Genomic DNA, 18,575 nt, shown 5'->3' on the forward strand with positions numbered 1-18,575 from the left:
ACAATAGTTAGTCAGTACTTAGTAGTAATGATAATATTATGTACCTAGTACCTACCTAAATTATACTCGTAATTCGTATACCTACAATTATTGTAGTATATATTATACTTTTATTGCAGTTGAATTTATGGTCGGTAAACGTATAAATTAACATTGATGTCGGTATTGGTAGGTAATTTCTATTTACACCACTAACTATACACTGAGGACCTAGGAATTTTGAGCGATTCCGCGTAAAAATTATATTTTAGTTCTATTTTCATAATTTAGAACAATTCTTAAAATACGTTTATATTTATTATTTTTTTTACGTTCAATCCAGAGCCCATCTTAGGAATTTTGGGGCCCGGGACAAATTTTTTAATGGGGCCACAAAATTAATTATTATCTAAATTTTAAATTATCAACTTGAATTATAAATGTAGTCTTTATGCTATATAGATTTGTTATATTCGATTTATTTTATAAGATTATAAATCAATTATACCATAATAAGGCTATAAGTAATTATTTAATGACAATTAATATAAACAAAACGATGAAATTAAAAATATAAATATAAATAAAGAAGTGTTGGTACATGAATTGTAATCATAACAATGTAAAGTGCTTTTGACCAACTTTATCTTAAAACTTAATAGCTTATTTTATCGATTAGAGAATAATCGTAAATTCCATTACGATACGTGACTAACGAATCTACGTAACCAGTAATATAATATCATACAATTATTTCAAAATGCCACTTTAATAATAATTAAATATCAACAGAGGCCCGGGGCCACAAATAATATCGGGGCACGGGGCTGCAGCCCCCTAGCCCCCCCCTCTAAGTTGGACTCAGGTTCAATCGTTTCCATGTCCAAACTGCCACTTCCATTTTCCCCTATTCCACTTCAAATATGTATAACAAATAGGTAATTATATTACACTTTACCAACTAACTTTTGAATATAAAAATGAGCTGTTAAGTGTTGTAGCACAATACCTGTTGATTTACATTTAGTTGTATATTAAGAGGATGTCAGCGCACTATTTGTTTTCTCTCTCTAGTCCACGCGCAACATAGACAAAACGCATTTACTTTACGCAGAATCATTTTTCTATGTTTTTAAATAATCTTAGAGTAAAATGACCTATACAAAAAAGAAAATGAATGATATTTTTGAGGAAATGACATATCATTAATCCTTTTAATAAACATTATCAATTATACGGAATTATATGATTTACGTAGGTATTCATCAAAATCATTTTATATAAGATAATAGTATAATATCAAACAAATTTGTAATAAATAAAATATTACAAGTGTATGGAAAAGTATAAATTGGAATAATTATAAAAATGAAAATTTATAATAAATATTAAATAAGAAAATAGTATGGATATTTTTAAAAGAAAATCATTTGTAAAATGTAGTTTCAAGTGAGCAAATAATATTTAAATAGATAAATTAATGATTATTCAGATCAAGAAAGTATGTCCTATAAATTAATTGTGCCACAATAATAAATTTCTAATACAACTATTCGATAGAAGTAGGATTATTAATCCTCAAACTGTTTGGATATTCCATTGATTGTTGTTCTCTGGCAGCTGCTTTTTGTAACATAGTTTTTGTTTTGCTCAATAAATAACTTTTTTTTTCCAACTGGATCTTTAAATTCTCATTTTCTGCAAAAACAGCTTCATACTGTGAATGATAGTCTTTTAATTGTTGTTCCAATTGAGTACATTTTTCACTAGCATCCAAATAATAGCTTTGTGTAGTCTGAAGTTCGCTTTGTAATTTTTCCACATAACTCTATAGCAATGATTTAATAATATTAGTTATATTTTTTTTTTTTTTATTGATTATGTAATTAGGTTTAGTGAGTTGGAGAATAGATACTGAAAATATTTTCATTTCAGAAATGTTCACAACAATTTTTTGAATTTCAGTGTAACTAATGGTCAATGGAATAGAGTAAACAATTTGTTGTGTTATTATATCTGTATAAAAGTAGAATTATATTGTTTTAATTTTCAAAAATTCTGTTTTAAGCAACTTTAAATCTAAACAGAGTACTTCATGAGGTAGACATCTATTATTCTAGTCTCTACATTATACTACATTCATAAAAAATAATAAAAGGTACCTTATCATCAATGTTAGTAACTACACGTTCAAGCGATAAGTTTTTATTTTCCTCTTTTAGTTTATCTACAGCAGTTCTTAACATTATTACTAAACGTTCTAGTTTTGCTGTTCGCTTATTTTCTGTACTAGGATAATCTGAATCTGAACTTAAGCTAGATACACCACTCCTAAAATTAATATATTGTTTAATTAAATTATTTTAATTATGTTTGTCATAAAAACATACAGATTGTCTGTTAATTGCAAACGGTCAACAATTTTTTGTAGTCTAGCATTTTCTTCTTCAAGTGATGCTTTAGTTTTCAACAATCTACTTTTACTGTCCTTTAATGTTTCTACTTCTTTAATTAAAGCATTACTTCCACCCTAAACCATACACATAATCATATATGACGTAAGTCAGGTTACTTATTTTTTTGACTAAATGTTAACATACTTTTTGTAGTAGTTCCAAGGTTGATATTTTTCGACGCAGATCAACAACAACTTCAGCTAGTGATGTACCACCGGACATCATTTCTTTAGCAGTACGCAAAGTATATAACTCATTTGACAATCTATCTTTTTCTAAAGTCAACTCTTCAACTAGACTATTTGCCAATGCACTTGATTGTACTGCAGCTAACCATAAACAGTATATTTTAAATCATGTACTTACTTATATTATTCAAATTACAGAGTACAATTTATTTACCATTGGCCATTTTTAGCTTTAGCTCTAAAGCATTTCTATCTTTTTCCATTCGCATTAAATTGTCTCTCAGCCTTTGATTATTCAAACGAAGAGAATCACACTCTCTAGTAGTATCTAATAATTGATTTTGTAATTTTTCATTTGTTACTTGACGTCGTTTATTCATCTCCCATTTACCAACTTGTTCATCAGACTAAAAATAAATTTTGGAAAAGATATTAAGACAAAATGATTTATATTCACAAATTAATTTTTGATTAAATAATTTATAATAAACACAATTTATCAAATTAATTTCTAAATGGAAAACATGTATTATATTGTTTTTCTTTTAATTTTTACTCCCTTGTTCTTAGTCTTAGTGTTAACAGAATAAGAACTATAATATTGTTCAAAGCTGAGAGTACTTAATATTTCTTATTATTTAAAATACATCACAAATATTAAAACCTTTAATTTTCGTAGCATTTTGTTTTGTTCATCTTTTTTTTTATAATCATCAAGTTGTGCTTCTAAAGTTTTAATTTTCTTTAGTAGTGCTTCTTCTTTAACAACTGACATAGTTTCATCTCGTTTACCTCCAGTAGGAGGCCTAAAATAGAATATTCTTTAAATATTTTTATGAAAAAATAGCTTCATACAATTTCATACCTATAAATTAATTGCTGCCTTAATTTTTGAATTTCTGATTTATCTTCTTTTTCACGTCTTTCGTAATCATTCAATTTCTTTTTCATTTTGTCTACTTCAATTCTCAGTCGGTCTCTTTGAGCTGGTAATGTATCTCTTCTATTTTGATATCCCATTATTATTTCGTTAAGTTTAATAATTTCCGTATCCTTTTCTTTTGAGTCGTCTTCAGATTTCATTTGTTCCATTTCTTTAAGTCTTCTTTCAGCTACTCCACTCCAGTGTTCTTTTTCAGAATTTGCTTGGTTAAGATCATCATCAGCTTGTTTAATTCTATCTTCCAAATCAGTTATCCGAAGCATGTATTGATTTACTACTGATTTAATGTTATTTGAGTGGATAGGAGATGATATTTCTTTTTGTGATCTTTAAAATTTATAATATAAAAATAAGTATTTAGTTTACATGAATATATTATACGTTTCATCAACTAGAAATTAGCAATCATTGATCAAAAATGCTATACTATCTTTCTTTTACTTTGCATTTCTCTCCCAGATATACGATAGATCGGCAACCCATGATCTACAACTCAACAGTCCCCCACTAAATCTTAACTGACTTTAAAATCACACATTTCATAATCTCCCATATTTATCTTTCAAACTTTAACCTATCACCTTTTCATATCTTTCTCCAAAATTAACTTTTACTTATTCTTAGTCTCTTAATTTCCAGCGCTTTTCTCCACTTTTTTAATCTCTTATTCACTTCTCCAAGGCTTTTTCCCACTAAGACAATATAATCTGCAAATATCATGCACCATGGCAACTCTCATACTATATATATTTTGTAATGTTGTCCATTACTATTTACTAAGAGCTCAATTGTGAATCCTGCTGCAGACCCTACTTACTTTTACACTAAATTCTGTTGTTTATCCTTATACTTTCATCACTCTTGTTGTTGACCCTTCCTAAATAGGATTACTAAATAAAATTACTTTCACACATGTCATATACTTCTCACTTTAATTTAAGTTCATGACAAAGTGTTAAACTCTAACAAATAAAAACCTTACTTTTCTTTGATACTAAAATTGTGCGCTTCAGCATTTTTTTGTAATTCAATTATTTCCTTTGTATGATCTTCTCGACATTCTTTTAATAACTCTTGAAGTCTATTTATAGTTTCTTCTTTTTGACTAATAATTGTTTCTAAGCTTTCTATTGTGGCTAATAAAGCAGGATTCTGAGTATCAGTTTCAGGGATTTCGTTAGATGCTAATTCGACCGTCAATTTTCTAATATGATCATCTTTATTAAATATTTCTTTTTCTAGACAAACTTTAACGTCTTCTAGTTCTTTCAAGGTGGTTTGTAGTTTTTTGATGGTTGAATTATAAGTTTCTTTTTCAATAACAATATTGTTATTTGCCTGTGTAATAAATATGTTGTTTTATCACATATTAAACTATATACAAATGATTAATTAGCTTTTCAGATTTATGCTTACAATAGTTAACTGTTTATTAAGATCTTCTAATTTTTCTTCTAAAGTCCTAAAGCCATTTTCTGATTGTACACTAATTTGTTTATCTAGTGTTTTTGGTTTTGATTTTGCATCATCAGAAAATTCTTGAATTCCCCATGATAGATAGCTATGCATACAATCAGAATCCATTCGCATGATTTCTTTCTCAAGACTTTCAATAAAACAGTCTTGCTTTTCAATGCGTTCTGTGAAAAGTTGATTTTTTTTTTGTAAATCATCACAGGTTAATTGGACTTTAAGTTCCTGAAATAGTTTTTAAATTATTCACTATAAAAATAAATTAACTTTAATTATTTTGGTTACCTTTAATTGGAGTTGTGTGTACTTTGAACGATAATCTTCAGTAGTCTTTGTTGGAATAAACACTATTTCATCAACATTGTTTGGCTTATCGTCATACACCCACTTTCGATAAGTAATTGTTAATGCTTCTTCTAGTTTTTGTTTGTGATGAACCCAAATTTGCTCAGACACTAAAGGTACAGTCCCATAATAACGTCTTTGTAACTCAAAAATTATTTTTTCTAAACGCCTGGAAAATATTATTTTTTACCTACAAATTAAGTTTTCATCAACTCTATTAACTTACGATATTTTTGTTCTGAATTGAAGAGTTATTGATTCATGTTGTTCCAAAATTCTATCGTTTTTACATTCTAAGCCAGCAATATTGGTTTGTTGATCCTGTATTATAGCTTTAAGTTTTGTTTCTTCAACAGCAGCTGCCATTAGATTGGCTTCGTGATTTGCAATCTCACGCATTAATTTGTCTATAAATGTTACATTAAAATACTTTTAAAATACCTAATTTATATAAATTAATATAAAATTTATCAAACCAATAGTTGCTTTTTCATCACTCAAAGCTTGAAGTTCTATGACACGTCTTTGCATTACGTCATGTTGATGATCTAATCGTTTATGATGTTGTTCAAGATCATGTACTTGATTTTGAGCTATTTCTAATATTCTTAATAATCTAGTTCTTTCTCTGATAGCTTCTTCCTAACACCATACAAATATTGGAATATAGTTGATAATTGATAAATGTTATGGTTAATATTATAACATAAAACACTTTTAATTTACTTACTAAACTATTATGGGCATCTTCTAATTGGTCAGACAGTTTAGCATGTTCTGATTCATCTACCATATTAACTGTTGTTTCACGTAAACGCACTTCTTCAGTTTGAGATTGTAAATTTGCTTCGATCATATCACAAAGGTTTTGCTCAAGGCTTTTACATCTAGACTCCATTTCATCCATTTGATCTTAAAAATATATATTTTTTATCAATTATTTACAACTTTTCTATCCAATAAATGTATAAACTCAAAATAATATAATATAATTAGTAATAACCTTTTAAAAGTGAATACATTTTATCAGAATGTTCTGCTCTTTGTTTAGAAATTATATTTTCCGCCTTTAAAGATGTCAGTTCATCATCTGTTCCATAGAAATTAGCTACTTCGATCACAAAATTCAACCGTTGATCTTTTAAAATGGTAACTTCTGTCATTAATCGTTCTAATGATAATTTTAAAGTATCCTCCTAATAAAAAATTATGTTTATACTATTTAAAATTATTCAAACTATTTTAGAACTACCTTACAAGATATTACTTAAACAATTTAATAAATAGGTATATATGGTATACCACATGTCCACATGAATAACAAAGTAGGTATAAATATTAAGAGGATGTCAGTGCTCCATTTGTTTTATCTATGTTGTGCATTGGTCTAAGAGAGAAAACGAATATTGAGTTGACATCCTCTTACTTAAACAATAAGCCAAGTTAATATATAACACTATTTATTTAAACTAATCATTAATTTATTCATAAATGATGATATACCTTAAACAAAACTAAATGCAATATTTCTCTGTGTTTAGCAGTCAAAACTTCAAAATCATTTTTAAGTATTTTATATTCACTAATGTCTACTACATTCTTCATAAGGTTATTCAATTTTTTTATTTCATTTTTTTGTTCTTCCTAGGATAATAGAAAAATAGAACATTAGATTCTAATTCATAAGCAGAATAAATAATTACATTTTTTATGTACTTGTATTTTTAATAAATTTTCCATTTCTTTGCTATAATCTGCCTTTAATGTCCAAACATCTTCAACAGCTTTTTGTTTTTCTTTCTTTAAAACTTGTTCCCCTTCAAGACAACATTGATACATTCGCTTCACCACTTGTAATTCTTCAGTTAATCCTGTAACTCTAATTATTATATGTTTAAATGTAGATATATATATACAAGCATTATAAAAATAATATTTTTACTTTATAACATTATAAGAAAGCTGACGTTTAATCTGATCTGGATCTTCAAGCATTGTTTTCCACGATTTTTCCAATTCAAGAAAACGTTCTCTTAAATCATTTTCCTTATTGTTACTTGTTTTTAGTTCTAGTTCTAATTTATCTACCAATGATTTTATTTTCTGTTTTTCATTATCATATTCGTCATTTACTAATTTCATTTCATCTCGTAGTTGTTGGAATTTATTTTGAAATAGTTTTACTTCTTCTTCTAGCTGAAGGGATCTTTCTCGCTCAATCTGTAACTACAAACATATTGTTATTGTAAATAAAGCTAACATAAATGAAAAATGCCTTACTTTTTTGAGATTTTCTAAATGTTCATCTTCTTTTATTTCTTTTGATATATTATGTTTATTAGATGTTACTTCTTCTTTCTGGGTATTGATAAGTTCTTGTTTGGTTACAGTTAGTGCATCACTGTGCAATAATTATAAAGTGATTATAATAGTTATAATTTGTATTAAAATGAAATTGATTAAAATTACTGCAGAGAATGAATTTGGTGTCTTAGATTTGAGTTTACACCCTCTAAATTATTAATTCGAGCTAATAACCGCATGCCAGGTTGATACCATCCAGCTACATGTCTGGCATCCATAGCTTCTAAAAGTCTCTCTAAGCTTTGGCATTCAATTCGTACAACACTTAATCCTGAATTTTAATAATTATATTAGTATAATTAATTATCAGCTAAAATATTTTATATATATTAGGCTTATAATGTGTGTTTAGACAGTTACCTTATTCTAATAAACTTATTCACATAATTATTAAAATGTTTAACATAATATCATCATTTGAATAGAATAGATTATAATATATCTACTTAAATATCAAACATTTTTAACTGAATATATATATATATATTTGTTGATATTTTAATAATTGGTAATTATTACTTGAATTATTTAATTAAAAAAATAAACAATAGTAAGTTTGGTACCATCTTGATTGTGTACACTATCGAGTATTTCATGCATTCCTTTCCTAAGTGATTCATTTTCTTCAATTAATTCTTTAACATTATCTTCAAGTTCAGATCCAATATCTATCTCTTGCTTGGAAATTTCAGATTTAATGGAAATTTGGCCTTTATTGTCTTCCCCGTCTGAACTGATATATTTAACGGACTCAGTAGATTTACTCAAACTACGGTTCTGAAATAGATGTATTTAAATTAAAATAATCATTTATTTTCATAAAAGGGGAAAAATATACTTTTAATTTAAGATTAACAATAACTTCCTTGCATTCATCCAGTTCTTTTTGTAACATAGTAATTTTTGTTTGTGCTTCTTTATGCCTAGCCATCATACCTTTAGGTCTCACAACATCATCTACTGATAAACCTAATTTTTCCTTCATGGCTAAGTTATCTTGCTCTAATAAATCAGCTTCTTGGTGAAGTAGATTGCTTGAATCTATAAGTTCTTTTATTTGATTATCTCGTACATCTAATTCTTGTTTCAGTTTTCTTATCTGTTCCGTTGCCTCTTCTAAACCATATTCACCAGATTCAAATTCACGAATACGTATTATAAATTTGCTTATCTATAAGAAAAAAAATGTTTATTTGATTTAGGTATGTGCTAAAAATAGGGGAAAAAATTTAGGGATACAAAGTGAATTACAATAATTTTTGTTATTGAAAGATTTTACTATAAGATTACAAAAAAAACCTTTAAAAAAAAAATGATTTTCCTAAAATGCGTTTTGTCATGGCTAGTGAGGTCAGAAAGTGTAAAAAAGAAAACAAATATAGGTTGCTGACATCCTTTTAAACTATAGTTGATTACAAAAACTGGTCAATATAAAATCATATTTTATAAGTTATACCTAATTATTATTAAAAACCAATAACAATTAAAAATCTGAAATTGGTATCAACGCAGCTTATTTAAACTTAGGATTAATTTAGATAGAACCTATCACAAATCAGTAATCCCCGTGAAGTATCAACACACAATAACATATTATACAAAATATAATTATTGTATGGTAATATTGTATTAACAGTCAAAAAGTAGAGTTTTTTTACAGACGTGTAACAAGAGCGGTAACAACCAACAAGCTGCATTTTGAGAATGGAGACCATGAAAATAATAAAATATTGGTAGTTATCGGCGCATCGACGTGTCATCCCGGACGAAAAGTCTGGGGACAAAGAGTCCGGTATGGAAATAGTTGGACAAAAAGTCTGGATTCATTTTTTGATTGCCGGACAAAAAGTCCGAAAATACAAAATTGTCTATTCAATTTTCATTTATAATTATAATGTACCTTATATTATATAATATTATTATGTAGGTTGTAGGTATATACATATATAATAGTATACACATGTAATATTATATATATATAGTCAGTTCATATATAATTATAATTTATTTAAAAAATGTAATTGTAATACTTTTATTACATTATTATATCATTGTACCTACTTTTTTTTAAATTTTCTTATATCTTATTATTTCTTATACCTAAAAAAAAATATTACGGAAATCTGCTATAGTTTGGTATATGGATCTAATGTTTATCGTAGCCGTACGTCTACACTTCTACAGCTTATCTACCATAATATCATACCTACAATCTACATGCTACAATAGCGTTATTACCACGATTATAATATAAATCTTTTTTTTTTTTTTTTTAAAGAAATTTACAATCTATACCTTAGGCACAATAAGTAAATCAATAATATAAATCTAGATAATAATAATATATTATATAGGGACCAGAGGTACCTATAATATCATTTACCTACATTTATCTCATCAATATAATCGATTTCATGAGGACGTAGCGGACGTGAATTATAAATTTAATTTGTTACTTAGTCAGTGTATCCCTAGACGTTATTTAGTCGTTATTATATTATTATTACTGTAGACTAGATTTTTTAAGACGTATAACTTTTTTTTTTAAATATTATTATTATTATATTTGGATTAATTTTTTTATCGATAATTTTTTAAAATATATAACTCATTTTAAATTATTATTTTCATTATAATTATTATTGATGTTTTATAATATGTTATCTTAAAAATCATAATCCAGTGGATTTCTGTTGTATTTCTGTTAGGTATAAGAAATAATAAGAATAAGAAAATATAAAAATAAAATCTTATAATTACACAATTATGACAAATTAGACAAATTTGTATTTTCGGATTTTTTGTCCGACACAAAAAATGTGTTCGGACTTTTTATCTGGCAATCAAAAAATGAATCCGGACTTTTTGTTCAACTATTTCCATACCGGACATTTTGACCGATTACCATCAGAACAATACAATTTGTTCAATATAATCTTCCGTAAGAATATTACATCTAATAAAATTAAAAGGATATTAAAATTGTACGTTTATATTTAGTATTAAAAATAATTCGTTAAAATGTCAACAGTAAAAATAAAAAAGGTTTGTACGGACCCACACCCTCCTTATTTTGCCCCTGAGCACTGAGGTAAAATGCTTAAAGTTGGGATTTGAATAAATTAATTATTAAAGAAAAAATGGCGAGGGTTATGGTCGGTTAATCGTCATGTACCTATAGTAAAAAAAATATAATTATTTAATAATAATGACAGGTGCGATTTTTTTGTATATTATATTATGTAGTTCCATAATAAAGTAACATCATTTTATTGAACACAATTTTTTTAACTCTGATTAATAATGAGCGCATTTCATTGATAACAACTCAAATAAAATAAAACCTATTTATTATAAAAAATATCTTCGAGTATTTTTATGCAAACGTATTTTCTTAAATAATATACCAATATAGATACATATTGACATATTTTAAGACATAATAGAAAATGTCAAAAAATTAACATATTTTGCATTTTTATCACGTACAAATGCGCAACCTAATAATGGACTAAACACTACAAACAGCGATTTAATTATATTTAATGTTACTTGTTCTGCTTTCTCGGTAGCATCTTCTTCTGCTTTTTGACTCTTTTCCAAACTCAATTCTAATTGCTCTTGAGTTTCAGATAATTTTTTTCGTAAGTCTTGTAGTTCAGGAGATTCTTTATTTTTAATTAGTCTATAAATATTTTAATAAATTAAATCAAATTAATATATTTAATCATTTTAACTTTAAAGTGATTTTAGGTATTATACAATTCGTTATATAATTTTTTCTGTTGTTCAAGTGCAGCTGCACTTCGGTTGATATCATTGGTTGCTTGATGGATTTGTTTTTGAAACTCTATTATTTGGTCTTCTTGCTTGGCTACTGTCTAAAATAATTATTGTTTTTACTTAGGCACCAACTATCTAGCGTATAAAAATAGAAGTGTTGTCATTCTATAGTAAGAAATGTGGGTATGCTAAAAATATTTATCGGGTGTGCCTATCATTATGCTCAATGTATAAAATAGATGTATTATAGTTGAATAGAGTATAACTAAGGGCCGGTTTCACCACTACTTTAAACTACGATTAAGGTAAACCGGGGTTTAATCGGCCGAATTTGGCCGGTTAAATAACTGTTATCAGTCGATTAAGCGTAATCGACGTTTAAAGTATTTGGTGAAAGCGGCCCTAAACGTTCTATACATAAACTTAGATTACACATAATACAATATATGGTTTATATTCTATGCCTCTATGGTTTAATAGATACCAATTTTAAAATATGACCAACCTAATACCAGATTGAATAAACCATCATACATATATGTTCAACGTTTAAATTCATAAATATTGAGCTAAGAGGACGCTACACGGATATTTGTTGTATCCGTCTTATAAGTTTTAAGTGCATAACATTGCAAATTTACTCTCAGAAGATCACGTTTAGCTTCATTAGTTAAAACATTTGAGTTAATCTACCTATTATGAAACTTGATGATAAGAAAATTATCCACGTTTGTACATCGTGTTAATTACAAATGCACATAATTCACTTAAGAACTTTCTCCGTCAACTTTCATTAGAGGGAGGTACCTAATTAGAGTTAATTTTAACTAGCTACATGCGTGATCTGTTGAACGTAAATTTGTCATGTTACTCACTTGTTTGGAGGCAACAAATATCAGTGTTATGTCTTCTTAAAGCTGAGTTCACAATTAAAACGTCTGTTGTGATTCATGTCGTGTGCCTTCGTCGTATTCTGATTGGCTGTTATAATCATGGTATCATTCATTAACCTGACTAGTGACTAACCACGAGTCCACGATCGTAAAAAATAGAAATTTATACATCGAAGTATGGAGACATCTCTAGAGTTGGTTAAGCTCAACTCTTTGACTCGGCGTGAGAGACGCTTTATTAACATGATGTTTTGGCCCATTATTGGTTTATTAAATTTTACTAAACCTGCACTGAATTAATCAATTAATATGCAACTCAGTATAGTTGTTTTAGTTAATATTTATATGATTATTGTAGTTATTAATATATTTGCGTATTGAAGGTACACTATATGGGTAATTGATAAAGTAATTATCATACTTCTTGAAGTTTTGCTAAATACGTGTTTTGATTTTCGAATGAATCTGTTGATCCTATCCGTGATTTATAATTTAAAATCTCTTCATCTTTTCTTGACAATAATTCCTAAGAAAATTTATAATGATTTACTTAAGGTAAATTTTCTTTGTTAGAGTAATTAATATATTTACCGTTAATTGTTTTATTCTAGACTCGAGCTCTTCACCTAATTCATCAATTTGCTCTTCGCATTTTTCTTTTTCTGCTACTAGTTCAGAAATTTGACTACGAAGACCTTTATCGTTCAATTCCAATGTTTTAATTCTATCTATGATATAATAATTTGCAGAATAGCTCAATTAGTAAAAATCGAAATAATTGTGGAATAATATATTCAGTGGGGGTAAAATTATTATTTTATGGATGGTGGCCGTGGAGGATTTTCTGGATTTTCTTTTTCTTAACATCTCAGCATATTATGAGATTTTTGTCAGCAGACGTGAACAGAATTCTATCAGACAAGAGGTTAATAGTCGACCAAAAACTGCAGCTAACTACATAAAAATAGGTAGATGCTTATATAAACGAAATGCCTAAATACTAATATATTGAAATATATTCCCAATTAATATTCAGTATTCTTAATTAACATTAACTAATCGTCTGAATGCATGAAAATAAAAACTAAGAATAAATTCTTTCAAATTTAGCATAATTAAAATGTGTTTACTAAATAAAAATTGGTTTCATTATTAAAAAGTTGTACTAAAAATGGATTACGATTTTCAGTTGCTAAAAAGATATTCCATGTCTCAATTCTCAGGATATTTGATAACAGAAAATTATGATTCTATTGTAATTAATGTAGCTATATAATATATAATGTTGAATGTTCTGTGATAAATCGCCAAATTGTAGTTAAAATCGTATGTTGTGTTATGACTAGCAAGTTATATTCTAAAAATACGGTTTATTTTTAAGCAGTCGTTAAAACACAAATCATTTTAGGAAAATACCATGAAAGATAATATCCTTTTCATCAACTTTGAACGCCCTCGGATATATTTTAATATTTAGCTACTATTTATTACGACAGTACAGCATAGGCGTCCGCAAGGGGGGGGGGGTAAGATGGGGCATTTGCCCCCCTTGGCTTTTTCAAAATATTTTTTTTAATTTAATGTTTTAAGATAAATTACTATATACTATACAACAAATTTAAAGTATAAAATAAGTTGTAATATAATATATTGTATACGAGTATAATAAAAAAAGTTATTATTTTAAAACACCTAGTAAAATTATAATATTTATCCTCAAATACTAACATCCCCCTAGAAAAATTTCTGGGGGCGTCTATGCAGTACAGTAAGAATAATAAACCTGTGTATTCGTCCTGTAGACATTTCATATTTCCAAATTCAGCACTTAACGTATTCAAGTGTTGCGTAGCATTTTGAAGTTCGTCTCTCGTACTTGTTAGCAATTGTTTTAACATTCTATTTTCCTTTTCTGATACCTAAAATTATGAACTTTAGTCAGTCCTTAAACTAGAATATTAATGTAGCGAGTTTAATGGGGGGAGGGGAGAGGGAAAAATTATTTGATAATATTTAATTTATTTCCGTTAGATTTTTTTTTTTTATAACATTAAAAATCATGCAAAGATTATTAGTTTACATTTAAATATTTACATCAAGGTTGTTTGTATATAAATTGAAATTAAAATGTTTTTATTAACAATAAGTACCAACTATATGTAGCATATACTAATGGGCTATGGGATTATACAGTGTCGTATAAAGGATTTAATTTCAGAGAGGGGTTGAACCTCTAAAACCCCCTATATGGCTATAATATTGGGCGTAACACGTTTCCACCAAAAGTAGACCTTTCCGTTTTTCACCAATTCTTTGTCTTTTCCACCAATATCCGTTACCACCAAATGAGATCTACCTATAATGTAACCACGGTTAATTTACCAAAATAATTTGTATACTTCGCTTATATTAAAATCTTTAATACAGTAATAAGTTTATTTAAAATACTAATGCTGGATTAAAATGATATATTAGTGTATTTAGTTATTAGTTATGTATATATTGTATCTACTTATTTATATAATTGGTTGATATTTTTTTTTCAATCGTAGAATATTGTATACAATTGTTTTTGTAAAAACGTGGTAAATAATTTTATTTGGTGTAAACGGATATTGGTGGAAAAGGGAAAGATACACTTTTGGTGGAAACGGTTATCGCCCATAATATACGATGGTACTATAAAATCTGATCAACCGTAATTCTAACTACTAAGATTCCCCTTTTATTTTGTTAACAATATAACTATATAAATATTAAAATTAATAATATATATATATATATAAATAGGTATAATTATTATTAGGTAAATAATTATAATTAAATATACCTCGATGTCATTAAGTAATTGTGTGATATGTTGGTTCTTTTGTCTAACAGATTCTGTTAAATCTCTAAACCTTTCAGCCATTGACAAGTTGTCTTCAATAGGTTGATAATCTAATTGACGTCCAGAAATATCATCTTGCACTGCATCAAGTTCTCGACGAAGAAAATCTCTTTCATTTTCGACTTTAGATAACTGTGCGGATATCTATAACAAATATATAATTAAAAAATATTTAAAAAAGAGAGTAAGTGGGTAACGCTCTGCTGTTGTATTAGGTGTCTAGAGAGTCACTGTAATGGAAGAGTTAAATTTAAATTCAACAATAATAATTGTACCTAGTTAAAAACAATTATAAATGTAGACGTCCTGTTGGCTTTTAATACCACTAGGTATAAACATTTAATGATATTATTGTTATTAATGTAATTTATTTTAGTATTGCATTATATAAGATAAATGATAATCAATATTATGTACAACCTTATCCAGTTCTTTGACTTTAAAATCAACTTCTTGTTTTTGTTGCAGAACATCCGATGATAAACGTTCATTTTCTAATTCGAGTCTAGTCAACTCCTTGCGGATTACTTCGGTTTCTAAATAAACATTACATAATTTGGTATAAAAATTAAATCAATTTTAACAAATTGAGAATAGATTAAATTTATTCCATGATAACACTGGTACTACGTTGCACTTTGCAGTACCTAATGTCAGATATTTAGTATTTAAACTTGAATAAAATTATACTATGCTTGGACAGCTCGGTTGCATTACCGATGGGCAATCGCCAACTGACCATATACTTGTATGTTTACGATTGCCAATCGATTATCCATTCAATCGGAACATTATATTAATTATTAATAGAGTTAGTTGTTGTACGTATGTCGTATAACTACTGTAAGGACTAATATAGGCAGGTATATAGAAAATATACGTTACTTCATATTTTAAACTATTCACATTATAAAATTATTGTCCTGGGTATAAACTATTATTATTATCAATAACCATTCATCACTTACGGTCATTTTGAGATAAATCATCCACTTTAATAGTTCTTGTTTCTTCCTCTTTTTTCAATCTCCTTGCTTCTTCTTCTCCTTGTTTAGTGGCCAAATCTTCGATTTCGGTCATCAATGAATCAACCTTTATATTATAAAATCAATTATAGTACAACGCATTTAAAATTTTCAAATATACACCAATACGCAGTTTTTTAATCGTCTTACTTGTTCTCCTTTATACATTAACATTCGTCGAAAAATGATAAACATGTTTTCACATTGTCGACGATCCAACTCGAAATCCAGTTGATCGCACTCGGTTACAGTGATTTCATCATACAACTGTTCCAGATCCTGTTCGTTCATTTCATCTACAGAGACAGCTAACATTTTGCTTAATTCTAATTGTACCATTGTTGAGCTTAACTTAAATTACTTAGCTATTATTATTTACTGTTAAACATACACACGTAATATTAAGCATAATCTATTATAGTAAAAAAATAGATTTTTATTTTTAAAGTTTCAAGTAATCTGGTTCATAACAAAAAAATAAAAACAACAACAAACTAATTGTTATGATTTCAGAGTTGCCCTAGCAACGCTCTATAATACTATAATAATATTATACTTATGAGTATATATCATATATGTACATTATGCAACCATACAAAATATCCGATAACTAAACAATAACATATAACATGTCATTCATTTCATATAGCCTTATAATATTCATATAATGCCTGTCCAGACTTTTTAGTAACTAGTACCTAACTACCTATAATGGGATATATCTATATTATTTATAGTTATAAATATCCGAAATACAAAATATTTCGTATTTTAGTAAATTTGTATTCGTACATACTACATGTAGCCATGTAGGTATAAAAAAGCTTTATAACTATAATGTTTTTCTATTCTATATTTGTATACAGTAATAGTCGAATTATAATAGTTATGCTAAAAGTTTTAAAATAAAAATAAAAAAGGCGGGTAAGTCGTGGATGTCGCTCTGCTGTACAGTAGATTACAAGTGGGTTACTGTAATGGATGGAATTAAATTTGAATCCAATGATATTACATCATTCAGTGGCGTGCCCAAGGGGGGGAGGTTAGGGGTTATATCCTCCCCCCCATTGGCTTTTTTTTGTTAACTTCAACTTATTAGATATTACCTTATTATTTTTTAAAATTATCAGTAATAAGTTATTGCTTATAAATTATTTCCCGTTGGCTATTTTAAACATTCACTATACGGATTATACTGATTATAGATCAGTGATTATGCATTCATGTTCATGAGAAATAAATCCACTAAGTAATAATTAATAATTAATTATGTTTATGGTAAGATATAAGATAGAATGATGGATCATGCTTATCACGTAGACTAAAAGTATAAATATAAATTTTCGTTTGGAATAACGAATAACTAAGTTGTTTTTAAGAATTATTTTTCTTTTGTATATTAATTATTTTAATAAAGGTTAAAAATGTTTTTAGTTTAATTTTGCCATTTTATTTAAACAATAGTGTATAGTGTGTGGCTATTTAAATTAATTCTAATTGTAGAATGATATATGCACGAATGTACACATGTTTAGCAATTTTTGTGTTTGGATAACCATGATTAATTTAAATGTACATACTTTTACTAAAAAATTTATAACATAAATCCCTCCCCATTGAAATTTCCTGGGCACGCCAATAACATCATTGTATACGAAAAACGATTCTGAGCGAAGACGGTTTATCTGTCTATGATATATTATAGATTATTAAAAATTTTCAAACCTTAGATTTAAAAATAAAATTTTTTATGAATTTCTAGTTTGAAATAATTTGCGAATTTTCGTGATTTTTACATATGATGTCAAAATTCTAACTTTGAATGCTTGTAAAAAAAAATTGTGACTACACATTTCTTTTATTTTTCAATTGCTATTGTTACAATGTGTTAGAAGCCTTGTATTAAATTTCCAAGCTTTTCTACCGAACAAATAAATTTTTATAGATATTTATAGAAAAAAAAACTAAAAAAGTTGAAAAATTAAAAAGGCAGTAAACAGCTCAAAACAAATCTAAATATTTTGAAAATGTTAGAAAATATAGAAAATATCTATATAAACATTCAGTGAAAACTTCAAGTAGTGCGGTCATTTGTTTTAGACTTTTAGTCTTTTAGAGTTACACCAAAATAAGAAAATCACTAAAAGTGAAATCCAGTGGAAATCCAATGTTGTAAAAATTTAAATTTCAAATGCTCATAAAAATTTAATTTGAATTTCCGGTGGACTTTTTATTT

The 18,575-nt window shown here is 27.2% G+C and overlaps 1 protein-coding gene across 2 annotated transcripts; it reads right to left on the minus strand.

The window, feature by feature from the left end:
• Nucleotides 1–488: 488 nt before the first annotated feature.
• Nucleotides 489–16,822, minus strand: Cep290 (Centrosomal protein 290kDa). 2 transcript variants are annotated; one of them, XM_089228257.1, is made up of 30 exons: nucleotides 16,490–16,822; nucleotides 16,283–16,406; nucleotides 15,735–15,850; nucleotides 15,255–15,458; nucleotides 14,208–14,343; nucleotides 13,016–13,152; nucleotides 12,846–12,950; nucleotides 11,511–11,629; nucleotides 11,301–11,433; nucleotides 8,587–8,919; nucleotides 8,312–8,525; nucleotides 7,854–8,019; nucleotides 7,665–7,785; nucleotides 7,327–7,604; nucleotides 7,101–7,263; nucleotides 6,888–7,028; nucleotides 6,388–6,580; nucleotides 6,115–6,296; nucleotides 5,861–6,026; nucleotides 5,611–5,791; nucleotides 5,325–5,553; nucleotides 4,983–5,264; nucleotides 4,549–4,904; nucleotides 3,489–3,893; nucleotides 3,288–3,429; nucleotides 2,838–3,030; nucleotides 2,580–2,764; nucleotides 2,370–2,509; nucleotides 2,142–2,310; nucleotides 489–1,807 (listed from the first exon to the last, which is right to left on the minus strand). In XM_089228257.1, the coding sequence occupies exons 1-30, from the start codon at nucleotides 16,676–16,678 to the stop codon at nucleotides 1,529–1,531; spliced, it is 5,781 nt and encodes a 1,926-aa protein (XP_089084383.1). In that variant the 5' UTR covers nucleotides 16,679–16,822; the 3' UTR covers nucleotides 489–1,528. The 2 variants fall into 2 exon arrangements, with proteins under 2 accessions (XP_089084383.1, XP_089084382.1); XM_089228256.1 differs by having other exon boundaries at nucleotides 7,327–7,610.
• Nucleotides 16,823–18,575: the final 1,753 nt, after the last annotated feature.

The sequence above is a fragment of the Diuraphis noxia genome, unplaced genomic scaffold, assembly GCF_037042655.1.
Source record: "Diuraphis noxia isolate RWA-SAM2 unplaced genomic scaffold, SU_Dnox_SAM2 contig0005, whole genome shotgun sequence".
Taxonomy (NCBI): Eukaryota; Metazoa; Arthropoda; class Insecta; order Hemiptera; family Aphididae; genus Diuraphis; species Diuraphis noxia.

Coding starts and splice junctions, on each gene's coding strand:
- Cep290 (XM_089228256.1), bottom strand. CDS start 16,678: ATGGTACAATTAGAATTAAGCAAAATGTTAGCTGTCTCTGTAGATGAA. Junction 13,153..14,207: donor TCTACAGGACGAATACACAG/GTTTATTATTCT, acceptor ATTATATCATAG/ATAGAATTAAAACATTGGAA. Junction 3,894..4,548: donor AATTTTAGTATCAAAGAAAA/GTAAGGTTTTTA, acceptor TAAATTTTAAAG/ATCACAAAAAGAAATATCAT.